Genomic DNA, 19,454 nt, shown 5'->3' with positions numbered 1-19,454 from the left:
AATGTTTATTTACATTTTTTTGATGTCAACACACTTTGTTTTGAAAAATTTTCGAAAATTTTCAGTCGGGATTTCGAAAACTTTGAAATTTCGCTTTGTTTGCAAACATTGGTCTGTTTATTTTGGTTCTCAATGTTTATTTACTTTTTTTTGATGTCAACACACTTTGTTTTCAAAAATTTTCGGAAATTTTCAGTCGGGATTTCGAAAACTTTGAAATTTCGCTTTGTTTGCAAACATTGGTCTGTTTATTTTGGTTTCCAATGTTTATTTACATTTTTTTCGATGTCAACACACTTTGTTTTCAAAAATTTTCCGAAATTTGCAATCGGTATTTCGAAAACTTTGAAATTTCCCTTTGTTTGCAAACATTGGTCTGTTTATTTTTGTTCCCAATGTTTATTTACGTTTTTTTGATTGTTTGTTTCGGTTCCTAATGTTTATTTACATTTTATTGATGTCAACACACTTTGTTTTGAAAAATTTTCGAAAATTTTCAGTCGGGATTTCGAAAACTTTGAAATTTCGACTTGTTTGCAAACATTGGTGTGTTTATTTTGGTTTCCAATGTTTATTTACATTTTTTTGATGTCAACACACTTTGTTTTGAAAAATTTTCGGAAATTTTCAGTCGGGATTTCGAAAACTTTGAAATTTCGCCTCGTTTGCAAACATTTGTCTGTTTATTTTGGTTTTCAATGTTTATTTACATTTTTTTGATGTCAACACACTTTGTTTTGAAAAATTTTCGGAAATTTTCAGTCGGGATTTCGAAAACTTTGAAATTTCGCTTTGCTTGCAAACATTGGTCTGTTTATTTTGGTTCCCAATGTTTATTTACGTTTTTTTGATTGTTTGTTATGGTTCCTAATGTTTATTTACATTTTTTTGATGTCAACATACTTTGTTTTGAAAAATTTTCGAAAACTTTCAGTCGGGATTCCGAAAACTTTGAAATTTCCCATTATTTGCAAACATTGGTCTGTTTATTTTGGTTCCCAATGTTTATTTACATTTTTTTGATTGTTTGTTTTGGTTCCTAATGTTTATTTACATTTTTTTGATGTCGACACACTTTGTTTTGAAAAATTTTCGAAAATTTTCAGTCGGGATTTCGAAAACTTTGAAATTTCGCTTTGTTTGCAATCATTGGTCTGTTTGTTTTTGTTTCCAATGTTTATTTAGATTTTTTTGATGTCAACACATTTTGTTTTGAAAAGTTTTCGATAATTTTTGAGTGGTTTAACGGCCAACACATCCAGTCCTTACTTAATATACAAGTTTTCAAGATACGAACCCCACGAGCTGCAAGTGAATGTCGCTTTTAATGTTAGTTTATGATCAGATAATCTGCAAGTTAAGCGTGTCGTGTGCGTAAGCCCCTCTAGGATGGGTGACCGTCCGTGTTCATAATAGTTCCTAACAAACTGAACGTATGTGGTAGGTGTCGCCACCATCAGCCCCATTGGCGGCGACTCTGGGACGTAAGGCACTTTGCCTTCATGTATCATTCATAACCCGTCGTCTATAACTATTTGTATAAACTTTAATTTTAAATTTCTATATAATCGTACAATGTAAACAATATGTACCTGGATGTTTATTATTGATTATATATTAAACGGATAAAATCGTGTCATGAGTCATTGTCAGTAGGGTAACTAAAATAAATTATAGTCTATGCCTTACAGTTAACCTGCTCATTGTCAGTGCGAGATTTTCAATTGAAAATTCTACAAATTAAGATTTTGTTGTAAATATTAATTTCGTCGATTCTGACGATTGAGAAAACGGAAGGAAACACTCTGATGTTTCTTCGAGATCAGTGTTACAAAATGTGAGATACAAACTAATTTCTGATGTCCGTCCTATCCTTAGTCAATGATTGTAACGTAGAAGTTAGAAAAGACGAACATTTCGTCGGCCATCTAGTGATGCAATAATTTGCGTTTATTTCATTGGACCCCGTTTAATACTTGATATGTACCTAAATGATGTCGCCCTAATGACGGATTAGATGTATCAGGTGAACCAAACAAACATAAGGTTAGATAATTGAATCGCAAAAAACGGTATCTTCGATAAAGAAACTTTCAATTCAGCATGTGAATTGTGATTTAACGGTAACGATATATTTTTTTAATGACAGTAATTTAACTTCTGGCGCAGTTATAAACGACGAAGTTCAACAACGATTGTTTGGCAACTGTGTTTTCATCGATCAGTCATGTAAAAAGTAAAAGAAACGAAAAAAAATAATAGAACATAACCTACGTGACATGATTCATTTTCAGATGCTTTGCGTAAAATATGCCAAGGAAATTAGTACCAGGACTCTGCTCAATGTACTTTCGAAGAACTATTACTCTCGACGTAGCGACAAAAATACCAATTCGTACAAAATTGTTCAGACAAATGGCGAAAACTTAAATGGTAAATACAGTCATCTCTTTACGTGATAACGCACCCATAAAAATCCTTTTTTTATAGCTGTCCTCGACTATTTTTAGATGTGGACGGTGCTGTACTTGGAATAAATTCGAACTGGGAACTCTTAACACCGACGGGATTCAGATTTTATTTACCAGGAAGTATTGGACCTGGCTGGTCGAATGTAACAACCACCATTCAAGTTAGAACGCAATTAGTCGATCTTCCTAGCAACAATGAACAAATTTCAACAAATAGTTCAAAAGGAAAACCTGCTTGTCGACCGAGTCGTCTGAAAGGGAACAATCAGCAGTATTCGATGCTCTATTGTGTAGCTCAGGAATGCCCTTTGTTATTAAGAAAAGGTATAGAGGAGTTATTTCCTGGATGTTTAGACGTTGGTTCTCCACAACTTACTATAGTTACTGTCAATCAATCGATTAATCCGAAAGTTATGAAATGGAATAAAGAAATAGAAACGGAGAAACTAGCTAAATATGTAAGTATATAGTACAAATAAATATTATAATTAATCGATTTTGTCAGAAAGCATGCTGCATATATTTAAATAAGTAATGAATTATCGATATTCGTTGTCAATTTCGCGTCAAAATTGTTTTTTCCTTTATGTTGTATACAGTTTGTACTAGCAGCTTCGGATATTTGTGGGAAATTGAGGAAAATGGGTTATTGGGCAGATTTTATCAATCCATTTAGTGGACAACCACACTTAAATTTACAAAAAAATGGTACTCTTTATGAAACAGACGAACGTTTCCGTTGCTTAGGATTTAAAATATTACATAGGAGCAATTGTAAAGTTATTTTGTACGATAATAATGCGAGAAATTTTTCGGGTGAGTAAGCATAAACATATGCTTTATTTCCAATTGTAAATCATTTGTTCATTTATCAAATGTTTTGTTGATTTCGCACATGTGTACAATTCAATTAACAACACACACAGTCATGTTACTGTTCTGTATGTTGTAGGAAATCTGTATACTACAGCACCTGCGAGTACAGAATTTTTAAAAGAGATTTTACACGAGTGCGAGCTTGTAAATGTTAACGAAGATTAATAAAAATATAACGAGAGGAGAAGGGAGAAAAAAAGAAGTGTTGATACAACATATGTTTTAACGAGTGTTATGGTTTTTCATCATTTAAATGGTATTTTAATTTTTGAATTGATCTGTATTATATAATTCTAAAAAGAAATTTCATTCAACGTAATCACACGTAAAAATGCTTGTTTCCTTCGGTACACTTCATGTTATCATGCACAATATTTCATACTTGCACTTATACGTTTTCTAAGAGTGTGCAAAACACGTCATACCTTACTCTATGTTGTACGTAAATTGAAACGATCATAGGTAACTAATACCACCGGCAGAAAAATTCTGGTACACGAAATAAGAACAAATATATGTATATGTATATATATATATATATCTAGAAGAGCGAATAAGTCTGAGTGTCTTTTATACGTGATAGAATGCGAATAGATGGAAAGGAAAGTCGCATTCGGTAAAAAGGAAGAATATCAGTCGACTTCCAATTTACGAAAAGAACCAGAGATACCGCACAAATCATCGTTCGAGACGTATTGGCTATCCGTCGCTGCAATCTCTATGTACATGTCGTCGAGTTCCTTTATTCGAGTCCTGTGTTCTCTCAACGTTTTCTTGAAATTCGCTAGAAAGTGAAAGAAACTGAAATTGATGTTGAAACTTCGACTGAAACTAAAACACATTTCCTGGATAAACGATCGCTGATGATTGCCGATATGTACATACGTACCAATCATCTCACAAAGTGGGATTTCTCCCCCGTATTCTTTCGGTAAAATTTTCGGATCGATCGCGCTTTTCAATTCATCTAGACTCTTGTGCACCTTAATCGAGATCATAACACAGAGATCAATTGAAGAAAAGTTTGAAAATCACACGTACATAATATACATACCAAGATTCGGTTTCTTAATTTATCGTTGAGGAGAGAAATGCCAAACTCGATGACCTTGATTGCGCAACTTGGAATATTAACAAAATGCGTTTCTTTGTGTCTCATGGGTGTACTGTTTTGTATACATCGTAACATATTACGAATATCTGTTATGGACCAGGCACTAAGATGGCCCATTGTTAATCCAGATTCATCGTTGATGTGCGTGTATCCATGGATTTGATTCTCCTCGTCGTCCATCAGAGCCTCCACTACAAGACTGTGAGCACGAGCCATTTGAGCAGACGTGTATTTGTAAGGATCGAAGCGCCCTTTGAAAGAAAATTTGTCAACTGTGAGAAACAAGTGTGACCGAGACAAACAAGGTGACAAAGAGGTAGAAAGAGAAAAAGGAAACTTACCTTGAGGACAGAAGAAAGTTGCAACTATTTATATAGATTGGAGATTGGCAGTACTCACCGGCGCAAGAAAGTATCACTCGTCGACCGTGACGATCACGTTGCATCAGCGGTACCAGATAACCAGCATCTATAATAGCTTCGATGTCTTTATCTTCGATATCGAGATTTTGAAACCAGTTCGGATACAACTGCCTGATGGTCAGATACCGTTCGAGCATCTCTTCCGCCATCGGCACGCTGAACTTCTTGGTTCTGAGGAATCTGAGGAGGAAGACCGCATCCGTCCTGCAACGCTTGATGTTGGGATGCTTTTGAATCCAATGTCTGAATTGCTTCAAGGCTTCTTCCCTGGTGGCATCGTCTTCACGGAGTTCCACGCGAGCGATCGTCCTCGTGGCCTCACTCAACGTGCACTCGTAATCCTCCTCTTTTGACTTTGCCATCGTTCACGGTCGAAAGACTCAGACAAGCACCGCTTTCCTTACGGATCGTTCTACGCTTTCGGTCCCCCTCTTCCTCTTCCTCTTCCTCTTCCTCCTACTCCTCCTCCTTCGCTTTCTTGCCCTCGTTTTGCTGTTGCTGCTGCTGATACTACTACTGCTACCACTGTTACCATCCCTCCTTTCTCCGTGTTCCCGCGTCCTCGTTTCGCTCTTTCGAATTTTTTCCCAAACGAGCCACCAACGATTACGAGACTCGACGTCGAGTTCTTACGCCATTCGGCGACTCGTCGTCGTCGAGGAGAAAGTTCGACATCGATCTACTTGCGAGAGAATAACTATCCTTGCAATTCTCCTGCGCCGCGCTTTCTAATAACCGATCATATTTGACCTTACAAATCCTTCACGTATCGTCCATGTCCATTTTCACGTCCTCGTCCTCATTTTCATTAATGAAGCGTTAACTATTCTCGAGTCGTTTACTTTTTCGGCACACATTATTGATAAAATTATAAACACACGGTTGAAGCAGCATGGATAAACGTGCGAAAAACTGGCGACGAACTGTGAACGCGCGTACACACGTGTAAAAATCGAAACGCGAGAGAAGTTCGATGTAGGAATTCGAGTGGCACTTTTAAGTCGACCGTGGCATGGTAACGCGACACACCGAACAATGTTCGTATTCTTACACGTTTCTGTTAATCGGAAATACGCGGTGACTGGCCAAGGTCGTCGGTCACGATCCGCGTCGAGAAATCTTGTTCCCCGACCAACCTGGAACCGAGTAATCCGCTTGCTTGCTCGCACGATCAATTTAAGGCCAGATCATGATACGCGCGCCGCTCTTACCGCTCCTACTTTTCCCGCTCTTACCGCTCTGCTTCTTCTCTTCGCACGCTCGCTTCGCTCATCTCCTTCCCTTCACGGTTTCCTTTTCATTTTGCGGCACCTAAAACATCCGAGTGCGCACGCGAGTAATACGCGAATCAAAGCTGTTCGAAGACGTTCAAATTGTCACGATCGTCGTCGTCGTACGTGTAAAAACGACCGTTTCTTTATGCCGTGTTCGAAAACGGGAAGTGCTAAGCTCGTAATATTGTTATTCGATTTACAGACGAGCGAGGCCACCCTGAGGATTCACTTTCTTCTCGTAATTTTACGTTTTACTTTCACCGCGAGCCTCCTTTCGGCCGACCCGCTGAATATCGAGGCTAACAGTGCCCACACACTACGACAGATTCACCGATGGTTCACGGAAACTTGCGATTTCCGTCGCGTCTCGGAAGCAACGAAGGTAAAACGCCCTCCTCCATCGACGTACAAAATCGATTGCATCGCGATCAAATGTTTTGCCTGAACTAATCGGTGTTTCTTCATCGACTTCGACTGATACGCGTCACTCGCGATGAAAGTAAACTTTTTTCGTAAACGTATTTTTTCTCAATAATAACAAGTCTATACAACGTGTACGACTGCCCGTTACAACACTTGACTGGCGTTTCTTTCCATTTGCTTACGTAACGAATCGTGTACCAGGACGTTTTCTCGACTCGGTGAAAGTCGCCGTTCAATCTGCATTCGGAATCGTGCCTTTCTATTCTTCTCTACTTCACGCGTGTCTTCGTGGCATCGATTTATTTTCGGTGCTTCTGGGCGACACGTACGAAAAGATGAAACAACAGGTCGAAAGTAGTACAGACGTAACGTCGTCACTTAGCGCCTGGGATTTATATTCAAACTCTGCGAAGTTTATACAGAAACGTCGTGCGACGTGCGCTTTCTTTTCAGTGAAATTCACACACGCTGGCGTAACAGGGAGAGAAGGGAACGAAAGAAACGACTCTTTATTATTATTTTTTTCTTTTTTTTTCGTGAACAAAATATAATTGATGTGTATAACGTACGCTTACATTTGTATTTTGTTCGATACGTTTCTTACCGATACGATCATCACTGTACATTGTAGTGTCATATTCGTTTATCGAAACTATATTACTTTATTTACTTTTGCCCCTGTACTTTGAAGTCAACGTAAGTACTTGGAGCCTTCATTACGTATTCGAAATGATATTATATTATACAGAATTGTATGAGAGAGATGCAAGACGTTGCAAATATAAGATGATCCTACAATCCCGCGGAGAGTTGCCAACCAAGGTTTGAATTTCGAAGCGTAGCGGCAAATGTCTCCCATCTCGTTGTCGAGATCCGCCCGTTTCGTTGAAAATTCCAATTGCAACGAACCAGAATTGTACAACGTCCAAGCAGTCATCTGAGGATTACATTGTCGAACGTCAGGTCCCTACTATCGCGCTGCGTGGTCGACTTTTTGAACGGGTTCCATGGTAGTTTCTTGGCTACGTGAGCGGTGGTAACGGAACCGGCGGGACTCGGCTGACCAGACGAAATCCCGGAGGAGCTACTTGCTGAAACGCTTCCTTTATCTTGCTGATTAATTTTACCCGGTTTCTGCAATCGGTAACAAGCCTCCGATTATTGTAAACCGTTTCTCTGAACGAACAATCTTGCCCGTATTTGCCTTTACCTTCAAGTAATTTCTATCCATCGGCGTGACCAATTTCAAATTTATAAAATCACCAGACTGCTTGATAAGTCGGACCACTTGCTCGTGAGATGACCACTTGACGTCTTTGTCGCCGATACCCACTATAAAATCACCTTCCTTCATGCCACCTAGCTGAAGAACGAAACCAAATTCGAGCATTTACAAGTACTACCAAACGAGGGCTAGGTAATTCGTGTCTGCACTTACGTCGGCCAACGAATTATGATCGACCGCAGCTATTATTACAGGAGCGTCGCCCCGAACGCTGAAACCGAAACCTTCGCCGTCGGGTCCTCGTTGGAGTTGTATCAATCGTGGCGCTGTCCAATGTCTTTTAGCTGAAAATATCGCGACCGGGCCCAACGATCTGAAAAGATCTTCCACTCCGTGCTGTCCGAAATCTGGCTGAGTGATACTCAATTGAAACTTTGTGGACGCTGCATCAGAGAAAAGACGATACACAGTCTGTCTTATCGCGTACATTATGTGTCGTTAGTGATGGTCTTTCTCCATTGTACCTATAATATCCGGGGGATCCAACAATCCTCGGAAGTCGTCCTCATCCCCAATACCATTGTAATCTTCCACCGTCGACTCCTGTACTCTCTTTAAAACTTTGGCAAGCGCCTGTTTCGCTTTCAGGTCCCTGCACATCCTCTGCAGCCTCTGACTTTCTTCGTGCAAAACCAAAGCTTCTCTGAGATGTGCTTTCGCTGGAACAGTACGTGTTTTGTGTCGTCTATAAGCTATATGTGTATGTGTAAATAGCATAGAAGTATACATGTCCCTTGAATCAATTCTCATCGGTCTTTTTTTCAGAATCGAAAGTGGCTTAGTTCGCACATTCTGTTTAAGGGGGTCAGAAATGTTCGAGAAATCGATTTTGTTTTGTTTTGTTTTAAATAGTAGTTTAAAGTCTTGGGAATAAGATACAAAAGGTCTTAGCCTTTAACTAGGGTGTGATATTATTTTAGGGTATGATGATAAATCCGTGGATACAGAATAATTGAACTTGCATCAACTGTTTACAACTTTAAGCGGTACTGTAAAGTGTAAATCGTGTGATTCAAATATTATTTTTGATGAATCGAATATTAGGGGACTTGGATTCGATTTAGTTGTGAATTGTAAGAACTGTGAGCCGCGATATATAAGTAAAAAATGTAAGTAAAAGATACATATGAAAAATGACGTTCTGAAACTTTAAACGCGTTTTTCTCGAAACTAGGTTTTTAGAAACGGCGTGCAAGATATCTGAGAATCTAACCAACCGATTACTGTGAAACTTGGTACGTATCCTTAGTGTAACATTTATTAGGGATCGACGATCGAACATTTTTTAATTTTTAACAATTTCGAAAAATATAAACAAAAAAAGCGTAGAAATTTTTGGCATGCATTCGACCCATCAAAAACAAATAGCTGCTATTTTCATAATTTTCGCAAAAATGAAAATGTTGGATCGTCAATCCCTAGACAATATTGTTTACTTTCAAACTGTTTTCGCCTTTTTTGTTGCAGCTAATCCTCTTTGGCTGGAATCATGCACACCGATGGGCAATGTAAAAAAAAAAAAAGTTATGTAAAAGGATGCCTAATTAGAAAGCTGATTAAGAGCCCTCTTTTTTTCTTTTTTAATGTTGCTTTTTATAGTTCACAATCACGTCAATCAAATATGTAGATTTTTTTCTTTCACTAGCTCTCCAAAGTATACGTAATTTTCACTTCCGTCACACTGTCCTGCCTCCCCCCCTTTGCACAAGGAAGCCTCGCGCTATCTATCATAACAGCCCAAGGTGTGCTAAGGAGTGAGAAAGCAACAGGAATAGAAATTGAAATTTCACAGCAATTGACCACGTACCCAGTAACTTTCTTTCATTATCGTCTCGTGGCACGATCACGTCCAGCTGCGTCTTTCCGTCGCTCCTTTGCACGTGTTCGAGCGCCAGTTTCGTTTCCGCCCGCCATTCGGTAACCGGCCGATCGAACAGCCCAAGCGCAAGGTGCTTGTGCGCGAGGGCCAAGTGATGCTCGCGTTTCACCGAGATCAACGAGATCCAGGTTTCCGGGACGTAGTCGCGGACTGGCTCGCGCGAGATCAATCCATGGACGTCGTTGTAAACGGCAGCAACCTAACGCGATCGAAACACCGCTATACAGTAATATCGGTTCGCAAATGGATCCAAGCTGAGTATATATATATATATCAGGCGTATTAAATTTACGCGTACGTAAAATTTTGTCGGCCGCTACCTGTGACGCTTCTTGCGCGAGGTCCAACGAAACGTCGATGTTCCTCCTTCCGTCCTTCGACTGAAGCTCCAGCTTTTCGAACAGACACTCCCTCGCCTGGGCCTGAAACGCGAGAGAAAAGAGCGCACACGCGCGTCAGACATGGTGCTTCAGCCACGTTTGTACTCCTAAGCCCCGGACGCGGCGCCGCTCTCTCTCCTTCGATCGTAATCGAAGGTTTCGGTTTGCGGCGAATTTTCGAAAGCGCGCGCTACGGCTACGAACGCAACGTCGTTACCAGCATCAGTTGAACGAGCATCTCGAGCATGTCCGGCCCAAGATCCATACTCGGTGCGTTGGTAAAGTTCTCGTGTATGTAACGAAAGGTACCAGCGGCTCGGAGGAACGCGTCGATCGCCTGGTCCAGGCCGCGCGTGGACAGACGATCCTGCTTCGCGGCCAGCTGGGTGTACAGGGCGGCTGCGTTGAACAGGATCGATGCTTTCTCGAATGCGACGGTTCGCTGACAGCTCGGCACACCTGTCAACGAATCGAACCATTCGAAATAGATGCCCAGGCTTCGATCAGGCGGGAAGAATCTTCGCTCGATGAAGTACAGTTGATTGTAGTAGCGCAACAGCAACGCGATGCCTGCTGCGTCTCTGGTCGGCGTTCGCGTTGCCTTTTTTTTTTTTTTTTTTCGAACAGTAAGAACATTGTTGAAGATTGTTGTCAGTCAGACAGTTTTTGAATCGTAAATCGTCCAATCTTGCTCGCGTTGCAGCTCACCTGTCTAGTTTCCATCAGATCCACGATCGCCTCCTCATAATTGGCTCCGTCTTCGCTGTAGTGCTCGAGGATGAAGTCCTGCGCGTGTAACGAACAATGGTTCGGTGAAATTGGAGAGACAGAGAGAGAGAGAGAGAGAGAAAGAGAGAAAACGGAGAAAAGGGCAGCGAGAGGTGAAAAGAGGGGAGGGAGAGAAACGACGGACAATCGAGCGCGTGTTGAGTCGATACGCGCCACCGCCGCTTAGCGACCGCGTGGAGTTCACCGTTCGTGGATTCCGCGAGAGCGAAATGTCAAGAATCACGCTCGATTTATTGCGAAAGCGTTCGGAGCACAACGAGGGCGAGATCTCGACGCTCGAGGAGATCGCCTTGCACCAGGAGAACATCGAGAAGATCGAGCTGATCGACCGGACGTGCAGGCATTTGAGAATTCTGTTGCTCCAGAACAATCTTATACCGAGGATCGAGAATCTGGGCAGATTGAAGAGGTTGGAATACTTGAATTTAGCGTTGAACAACATAGAGGCGATTGAAAATTTGGAAGGGCTCGAGAGCTTGAGAAAGCTGGACCTAACCGTAAACTTCATCGGCGATCTCCGAGGGATTAAAGCGTTGAGGTAGATTGAATCGTCCAAGTTGCATCGTTGATTACTACCAGTCCGCGGATTTTTATGTATTTTGAATATATATTTATATATAAAATATAATATAAATAAAATAAATTATATTATATATAATTTATTATATAATTATATTATAATATAATATTATACTATATATAATATTCATATATATATTTTATATAATATTTATATATATATATTATATATAATATAATTTATTATATAATTATATTATTTTATATAATATAAAACATATATATTTATATATAAAATATAATATAATTAATATCAACGTATAATAAAATATTTTTTTATGCAATATATTTATACAATGTTCAAAGTTATATCATAATGCTTTTTGATATGTAAAATAATTTCCCATTTCCTCGGAAATTCGCATAAAAATTCACATTACGCGTGATTACGAATCGAACGTGTGTCGCAGATGCAACGAACACCTAGAACAGTTATTCTTGATGGGGAATCCGTGCGCGGATTACGAAGGATACAGGGAATACACGGTCGCGACGCTCGTGCAACTGAAGGAGCTAGACGGCACGCCGATTGAGAGATCCGAACGTATAAGAGCATTGCAAAATTACGCCGAGGCCGAGGGTGAGATCATACGAAGTTACGCGAGATACAAGAAAACAAGGGAAACGGAACTAGTTGATTATCACGAACGAGCCACGAAATCAAATCGAGTAAGCGGGTTTTCATTTTCCACATTCTGCACTTAGTTCGATTCGTGCAGATAACATGCTTGATGCCATTATGTTCATTGTAGAAAGAGGGAAACGAGCAAGTGGAAAGAGAAGTAGAAGGGGAAGAGAAAGAAGAGGAGGAAGAGGAAGACGACGAACAGTTTTGGAATCGAACTAGTCGTCACACGCCGGAGGAACGCGTCGCCATTGCAGAACGGTACATGCGAAAGGAGGAACGACGAAACCGGGAGAGAAATCGAAGAACAGAACCGCGAGTCACTTATAAATTGAAGCTGTTCGACGCAGACGGCAAACCGTACAACATGAATCAGCCGAAGGTACCGTTCAAATTGGACGAGGAGCAGCACGACATCGTCTTGGAAGTAACCCTGTTTAAGTATGTTACTTAATGTACTTCAAGTATGCTAATTAATTTGAAATAAATTTATAAATTATAGTCCTTTCGTACAAACAGTTTAAATATTTTTATAGATAGAAACCAATCTGACTTACGTACGTACGTCGATTTGAACTGAAATCATGTAAAATTCTAAAAAGTCGAACAGACTTGATTATTGAACATTTAAAATTTACCTTAATTCAACATCGAGGTCACAATCATTTTTTTTCTATAAGATGTATAAAAACATACAACGCTGTTATCCCAACCTGTTGAAGTAATTTATTCTATTAATTTTAAAGGTAATTTATTCTATTAATTTTAAATTAAAAGTCAAATTATTTTCTCTAATTAAAGTTTTTTTTCTATAAGATCTATAAAAACATATAACGCTGTTATCCCAACCTGTTAAGGTAATTTATTCTATTAATTTCAAAGGTAATTTATTCTATTAATTTTAAATTAAAGGTCAAATTATTTTCTCTAATTAAAGTTGTTCTTTAAAATTAAAATTCATTAAATTGAATAATTCTCCCAATGAATTTAAATTTCATATTAAGTACAAAAATAAATCAATATAAAATTCTACAGGATCTCTTATCGTTCCATAAAAATGATTTCAACATTTTTATGAAAATTTTAAATTCATAATTTATATGTGAGACGGTATATGTTTCATTAATCCGTCGATTTAACAAGACGAATACGAAATCCAATACGATTTCAGATATTTGGACACTTGCTACGTCGACGTGGACGTGAATCCAGATTACGTGCGTGTTACGATCAAGGGGAAGATATTGCAGCTGACGTTGCCCTGCGAGGTATCGGTGAACGAGAGCACGGCACGAAGAAACACGACGAATGGCAAATTAGTGGTGACGATGCCGCGCTTAAACCCGTTGCGCACGATTCTGCCGAACTACAGAGAAACGGTCAAAAAGGGAACAATCGACCGACGCAAGACGACGATCGAACGACGATCGACGACGAGCGTGCGCGAATACTTGGAGATCGGGCCAGTGGCGAACGACTTGGACTTCTCGAGGATCGTCGCTCGATCGACCGTCGACGATCAAATTGAAAATGGTCGGAAGAGGGAAGACGAGAAGATCGTCTGCAGCAGCAGCGGCGACGATTCGGAGGTACCGCCGCTTGAATGAAAGCCGCAAGGTGTAAGAACGTTCTCTCACCTTAAACGGATCTCGAAAGTCGATGTCTTTGGTTTCCTTCAGTCCCAGTGGTATCATTGGCATTGCCGGTTCCTCGCTGAAAATGGAAACGCCGACGCGGCGAGTGAAATCGATTCGTTGGGGCGCGAGTGTTATCCTGAGAATGATAGCCTCACCTGTCGACATTCTGATAAAGTTCGACCGAGCTGTTCAATTCGGCGAGCTGCTCCTTCAGCAGCTGCAAATTCGAATTAACGAAACTCAGTTCAAGCGCCACCGTTTCACGCAGCTTTCTGTTGGTCGTCGCCCTGAAAAACGTAAAGCGCGCGGTAAATATAAATACGTGTGGTCAGTGGCGAATCGAGAGAATGAAGAGAGAAAAGAATCACATACTTGAAGAGATTCTCCGCGCCGGCTCGTAACCGAAGCTCCTTGTTGATCTCCTGATTCAGTTTGCTTCGTTTGTTCTGCAGCTTTCCTCGACACGTGGCCACCCTAGGATCGGAGCCCTGCACCAACCCACACAGAATTGAATGTATTGGTTACCGAAATCGCTGGAAACGCTGCTGCTCGAGGTCCCTTGCTTGTAGGAAATCGCAACGGACCAACAGACGATAAGACAAGTGGGCAAATGTAACGACGAATCATTGGAATTTGATTTATTTTATCGACGCACGAGTTGCAAACGCAGGGCCGATCGACCGAAACAGAAAGAACGAGTGATCCGAGTATATATTTCTCACCCCGAGGCACTTTCTCGTCGATGATTCTCGCAATATTTCTACGTTCTCCGACCGACAGGAACAACTTTTTTCTATTCGCAAATACCGCGACGACGCATTCCCGCAGTCGTCGCTCCTCTTCTCCCGCTCGTCCGACGAAGTCGGCCGCTGGGACCCACAATTCTTCGACAGTGCCGCGTAACAAGTCCACTTCAACATAGCGCTCGCTCTCGCAGCCACATTGTTGGTCTCGATCGCTATACCTTGCCAGTTTGCTACTGCGAATGGCTACAGAAGAAATAGATACCGAACGCGAGATTCCGCGTTTCGTCTAACGCGACTTTTATTGTTCAATCAAGTACAATGCGCGACTCGACAATCATAATTGACAGCAACGTGAAAACTGACTTATGTCACGATCCCCACAATGTGGCCGTGATTGCGCACAATTCCTGACGATCGTTTGTCGCAAACACGCTCGACAACGAAAACAAAAGGAGAGGAAGGAAACGCGTTTCGCGGCAAAAATGTCCTCTGGCTTATCGCGCGCGATCCCGGGGCTTTGGTCGAGACTCCGCCGGAGCCGCTCGATTCTCGGTGAAAGGAAAGAAACTGTGCACGCGAATTATGGTGGGGAGTAGAGTAACGCTCGATCCCCAGGTATCTATCTTTGCCGGGTGCGGCTGCTACGCAGGCACCGTAATTTTAAGGTCGACGTGCTTCGTTCTCGATTACCGATTCTCCCGGTTCCACTGACCGATCCACGAATCGAACGTTCTCCTCCCGAATACGCGCGCCCGTATCGATTATCACTACCGCCGCTCGTTCGGTTGGTTCCGCGTTCGCAGGTAGCCGTTCTCGAGAAATAGAAAAGAGGAAAGCGGTCGAGGACCTTACCGTCGTCGTTACTGGGCTATCGTGTTCCATCTCCTCGCGCGAAAACGATCGAGAGAGAGAACGAGTTTGACGCGAAGATGCAGGACGTTAACGGGACTTGTCTTCAACCTCCATCCGAATCGCTCGAGGACGTATTCGCGATCAAACTCAAAAAAAAAAAAAAAAAAGAGAAAGACAAATTCAAAACAAATCGCGCTGGCGTTCCGACACTTACAATATCTGTTTTTAACCGGTATTGGACATTTTTTAGTGGACGTATCGAGTCCGACGGGTACTACACGTAAGAAGACTAATTTGTATGATATAAAAATTCGGCTTCGTCTCGAACGTGTTAAGGAAATGCGATGGAAGTGAATGTAACGTTCTCGACGCGGTTCTCTCGCTGGGTATTATATATCTCGGCGTTACGCGTTGCAGGTTACGCGTGGTGTATCGCCGCTCGAGTTCAGCGGACCAGGCACGCTCTACCGGACTCGAGGCATGCTGTTTACGCTCGCGTTCAAACAGGAAATGCAGCCTTCACCCGCTGCTCCTCGCCCTCACCCTCGCTCACCCGTTCCTCGTATCAACTATTTACTATGCGCGGTTTCTGCCGATTCCCTTACGACAATTACGACGGCTGGTTCTTCGAAATCGATCATTTCTCTCGGGTAATTCACATACGCGCCCGCGGGCACAGGAAACAGAAACGTGAACCAAGGATTTCGATTTACCTGCAACCTCAAGTCCGGAAGGATCAGCATCATTCCGAGTTGTTCGACAAGCCGCGAAAAGAAGAATCTGGATACGAGCGTCCGACGATACTTGGGAATTCCAAGTTACTGGAATTCCAAGAGCTTCTAGAATTCTCTGCTGCCCGTGGCTGTTCTCGGAACGAGCAAACTGTTACAAACACCACTCGATACCAACAGATAGAAATCACCGTTAACTCCTCGGGGAAATCAACTTCCCCGTCCGTGCGAAACGATTCAGAATGATCGACCTCTCTCGATTACGCGCACGTCGAACAACGATAAATCCGTGTCTATTGGCTCCATAATTGATCGATCAACAGTGGCAACACCCCCGTACGTATAAAATAATATTCCTTTCTTCACGTTCCTTCACTCGCGCGCGTACCAAAATAACGTTGGAAACGTTGCAGAGCTGTAGAAATGCGTTCGATGTTTCCGCGATGCGTTTCTTTTCTATGGGAAAGCGGAATTCCCAGGGCCGACGAACGGTGTTGCGCTCGCGGAGAGGAGGTAGAATGAAACGAACCAGCGAGAGGGAAAGAGGGGGGGGGGGAGAGGCGGGCGATGGGTGGCAGGAGGGGAGGAGGATACAGCCGGGCGAGAAACAGGAGAGAAGAAAAGATCGGATTCACGGGAGGATTCACGGATCACCGTTGTGACTCACATCGATCGAAACACGCGCGCGCGTGCGCACGTTCAACACATCGGCCCGGGCCGATTTCTCACCTTTCCTCCAGTTGACGACCGATCCAGGCCCCTTTTCCCCTTCGGTAAATTTCGCTCCGACTCGTCGCGGTCCGCTCGGCTTCGACCTCTTTCGACCAACGTCGGATCGTTTCGTTTCCCCTAGTCCCATGCATCGTCGTGAACGCTCCAAACGATTTGCGCGCGCGCGCGCGCGCGCGTGACGAGTTTTGAGATACATCTATGTACATACATTGCACAGGTACTGGCATCGATTCGAGAATTCGCGAGTTCGTCGATCGTGAGATATATAAAAATTTTTCGACCATTCGTTTTTTCCGCGAAATTGTTCCCATTCGAAATTGTTCGTCTTGCAATCTCCGTTGGATGAATGTAGAATATAGATAATTGATAATTATATAATCAACTGTGCGATACGCCGAGCATTTGCGTTTGAAGTTAGGCGAAAGATTCCTTATAGATTATATATCTTAGATCGATAATCTCTCTCAGAGATCTGTCGTTTTACTTTCCAAACGATTTATCTTCCTTTCTTATTTTCCGACCATATATCGCGAATTATCTTACTCTGGATCGATTTGTTTCCTTATAGATTATAAGATTCCTTATAGATTATATATCTTAGATCGATAATCTGTCTCAGAGATCTGTCGTTTTACTTTCCAAACGATTTATCTTCCTTTCTTGTTTTCCGACCATATATCGCGAATTATCTTACTCTGGATCGATTTGTTTATTTTCCAAACGATAGATCGTTTGGCACTTAATGTTCAGATAGTTTGTGAAACCGGGGGCAACGATCACGAAACCGAACGTGATTGTTCCGTTTGTTACAATTTCAAACGCTTCGTTAACGCGCGCTCTACACATGTGTGTATTTTAATCATTCTACGTGACGCAGGACATGCATCGTCGTTGTTCGATTAATGGCAGAAAGATGGCGTGCAATCGTACGAAGAAATCGTACGAGCGCGTTACGATCGATCGGTTAACTGTATGCTAAAATACGTACATGTATTCTAGAAACTTCAAATGCGCATTGGGACACGACATTCCCTTCGATTCTTAATTCAACGAAATCGAATAAATTCAACAATGGATCTGTTGGTAGACTGTGGACTTTTTCCCACCGTGCTCAAATATAAAGAGATAAATGATGATGATGAAATTAAGTCGCGTTTACAACGCTGTATCGTGTCGTGTAAACTCGCGCAATACGGTCCGACTGGTGCGAATAATAATAACAATGTAACATATATATACACACACACACACACACACACATACACACACACGACAGGTATCAATTCTTCCAAGAGCGCAAAATGAAAAATACGTTTAACGAACTTGACGAACGATACTCACCCTAACGAAACGTGGCTTGTGGATATCGTCTTCGACGATATCTCCCGACACGATGGGTATGTTCATTGTACTCTATCCAGCGCGTGATTGCATTCTATCGAGCGCGCAGCACGTTTCACCTTGGATGAGCGAAAACACACGACAGGCACGGTCGTGTCGTACTAATCCGAGATCGACTAAAATGTTCACGATATCAATGTTTCCCTTTCCTATATCCTTGGGCCGACGTGCTCATAATCGTAGCCGTGGAATGTTTATAAAACGGCTGGCTCGCGTGACTGAACGAAGATACGGATCGACTCGCAGGTAAAGGGAGGATGATCCAAACTGGAGCATCAACCGATCGTCGTTCAGCTGATAATCGAGATTATTGCAGCACACTCCTCCGTTCGACGCGGATGCCGAAACCTTCGCGGTATCGAGGCTAGACGAAACTACAGCACGAGCCATCGGTTAAACGATATTTCGACGCTGGAAATGTCGTCAAACGGGTATGCGACTCGCGATCGCGCGTATACTCGTGCGGTTACGTGCTCACGTGCCACAGTTTTCGAACCACGTTCCACAAACGTAAACGCGCACGCCGCGTTTTGTTGACGTGTACGGGGCACAGGCGGAAAGTAACTGTGTCAACGAAGAAGAAAATGCTCGCGATCGATGCACCGTGAACGTTCAAATTACGGTAGAAAAGAAAAAAGAAAAAAAAAAAAAAAACAAAGAATGGTTTGCTCCAGTGTTTTCAGGTGTTGTCGTCGGTTGTCGACTGGCGTTACACTCGTTTATCCGACACACGCTCGTGGCCAGGGAAACATAGGGTCTCCTGGTTGCGCGACCTCGCCTACTCGCACATGGACTCTTCGACCATTCTCCCGCAGGTGTGCGCGAGTATGGGTATAATGACGCCGTGGCCGCCACTCCAGCTAACACCATCACTCGTGACTGCGTGCGTGCATGCGTGCGCGCACGAAATACCACATCGGTTGCAGCAGGGCTTCTCTCTTTCCTCTCTCTTCGTTGCTCGAGCGATGATCCAAAGGACTACGAGCGAATACACACACTCACACGCACACATATATATGTATATGTATATATATATATCTCGCGAATAATCCAGTCTTTCATTCCATTCGATTCGATCCGATCTTTGATATTTCTTTCACTTGACTGTTGCTGTCGTCGTCGACGCGAGATCCGCAAGAGATTCTTCGCGAGGATCGATAGCGTTTGCGCGAACGCTTTCACGTATATGTATATGTCACGCTTGCGATACTGATCGTCGCCTCATCAAACACGAATCA

At 42.3% G+C, this 19,454-nt stretch overlaps 3 protein-coding genes across 11 annotated transcripts; 2 read left to right on the top strand and 1 right to left on the bottom strand.

Moving 5' to 3' along the window:
- The first annotated feature begins 1,517 nt into the window (after nucleotides 1-1,517).
- LOC122538426 (methylmalonic aciduria and homocystinuria type D homolog, mitochondrial) lies at nucleotides 1,518-3,666 on the top strand. Of its 6 annotated transcripts, XM_043672489.1 has the most exons (6): nucleotides 1,858-2,046; nucleotides 2,150-2,236; nucleotides 2,295-2,433; nucleotides 2,511-2,929; nucleotides 3,071-3,287; nucleotides 3,424-3,666. In XM_043672489.1, exons 3-6 carry the CDS (start codon nucleotides 2,295-2,297, stop codon nucleotides 3,510-3,512), a joined length of 864 nt encoding a protein of 287 aa, XP_043528424.1. In that variant the 5' UTR covers nucleotides 1,858-2,046; nucleotides 2,150-2,236; the 3' UTR covers nucleotides 3,513-3,666. The 6 variants fall into 6 exon arrangements, with proteins under 6 accessions (XP_043528423.1, XP_043528424.1, XP_043528420.1 ...); XM_043672488.1 differs by lacking the exons at nucleotides 1,858-2,046; nucleotides 2,150-2,236 and adding an exon at nucleotides 1,518-1,837; XM_043672485.1 differs by lacking the exon at nucleotides 2,150-2,236 and having other exon boundaries at nucleotides 1,858-2,026.
- LOC122538424 (rhophilin-2) lies at nucleotides 3,280-18,814 on the bottom strand. Of its 4 annotated transcripts, XM_043672483.1 has the most exons (15): nucleotides 14,477-15,188; nucleotides 14,127-14,242; nucleotides 13,910-14,041; nucleotides 13,755-13,830; nucleotides 10,833-10,910; nucleotides 10,342-10,725; nucleotides 10,065-10,166; nucleotides 9,673-9,943; nucleotides 8,330-8,524; nucleotides 8,019-8,248; nucleotides 7,767-7,943; nucleotides 4,861-5,236; nucleotides 4,402-4,712; nucleotides 4,237-4,330; nucleotides 3,280-4,131 (listed from the first exon to the last, which is right to left on the bottom strand). In XM_043672483.1, exons 1-15 carry the CDS (start codon nucleotides 14,672-14,674, stop codon nucleotides 3,980-3,982), a joined length of 2,892 nt encoding a protein of 963 aa, XP_043528418.1. In that variant the 5' UTR covers nucleotides 14,675-15,188; the 3' UTR covers nucleotides 3,280-3,979. The 4 variants fall into 4 exon arrangements, with proteins under 4 accessions (XP_043528418.1, XP_043528415.1, XP_043528416.1 ...); XM_043672480.1 differs by lacking the exons at nucleotides 3,280-4,131; nucleotides 4,237-4,330; nucleotides 4,402-4,712; nucleotides 4,861-5,236 and adding an exon at nucleotides 7,104-7,714 and having other exon boundaries at nucleotides 7,791-7,943; nucleotides 14,477-15,090; XM_043672481.1 differs by lacking the exons at nucleotides 3,280-4,131; nucleotides 4,237-4,330; nucleotides 4,402-4,712; nucleotides 4,861-5,236; nucleotides 14,477-15,188 and adding exons at nucleotides 7,105-7,714; nucleotides 18,157-18,814 and having other exon boundaries at nucleotides 7,791-7,943.
- Nucleotides 10,906-13,757, top strand: LOC122538425 (dynein axonemal assembly factor 11). The gene is made up of 4 exons (XM_043672484.1): nucleotides 10,906-11,451; nucleotides 11,903-12,161; nucleotides 12,245-12,558; nucleotides 13,289-13,757. Exons 1-4 carry the CDS (start codon nucleotides 11,123-11,125, stop codon nucleotides 13,722-13,724), a joined length of 1,338 nt encoding a protein of 445 aa, XP_043528419.1. The 5' UTR covers nucleotides 10,906-11,122; the 3' UTR covers nucleotides 13,725-13,757.
- Nucleotides 18,815-19,454: the final 640 nt, after the last annotated feature.

This window comes from Frieseomelitta varia, unplaced genomic scaffold, assembly GCF_011392965.1.
Source record: "Frieseomelitta varia isolate USP_RPSP 00005682 unplaced genomic scaffold, Fvar_1.2 scaffold_997, whole genome shotgun sequence".
Classification (NCBI taxonomy): Eukaryota; Metazoa; Arthropoda; class Insecta; order Hymenoptera; family Apidae; genus Frieseomelitta; species Frieseomelitta varia.
The sequence above is the reverse complement of the archived record's forward strand: the minus strand, read 5'-3'. Positions and strand labels throughout refer to the sequence as shown.

What these genes read in the sequence shown, in the direction of transcription:
- LOC122538426 (XM_043672485.1), top strand. An exon ending in AAATGGCGAAAACTTAAATG is followed by an intron (nt 2,434 to 2,510) that starts GTAAATACAGTC and finishes GACTATTTTTAG; the next exon opens with ATGTGGACGGTGCTGTACTT. An exon ending in TAATGCGAGAAATTTTTCGG is followed by an intron (nt 3,288 to 3,423) that starts GTGAGTAAGCAT and finishes TGTATGTTGTAG; the next exon opens with GAAATCTGTATACTACAGCA.
- LOC122538425 (XM_043672484.1), top strand. Translation starts at nt 11,123, where the DNA reads ATGTCAAGAATCACGCTCGATTTATTGCGAAAGCGTTCGGAGCACAAC. An exon ending in GAGCCACGAAATCAAATCGA is followed by an intron (nt 12,162 to 12,244) that starts GTAAGCGGGTTT and finishes TGTTCATTGTAG; the next exon opens with AAAGAGGGAAACGAGCAAGT. An exon ending in TTGGAAGTAACCCTGTTTAA is followed by an intron (nt 12,559 to 13,288) that starts GTATGTTACTTA and finishes ATACGATTTCAG; the next exon opens with ATATTTGGACACTTGCTACG.
- LOC122538424 (XM_043672483.1), bottom strand. Translation starts at nt 14,674, where the DNA reads ATGTTGAAGTGGACTTGTTACGCGGCACTGTCGAAGAATTGTGGGTCC. An exon ending in GGCGCGGAGAATCTCTTCAA is followed by an intron (nt 14,042 to 14,126) that starts GTATGTGATTCT and finishes TACGTTTTTCAG; the next exon opens with GGCGACGACCAACAGAAAGC. An exon ending in AGGCAAATACGGGCAAGATT is followed by an intron (nt 5,237 to 7,766) that starts GTTCGTTCAGAG and finishes ACGATGGCAAAG; the next exon opens with TCAAAAGAGGAGGATTACGA.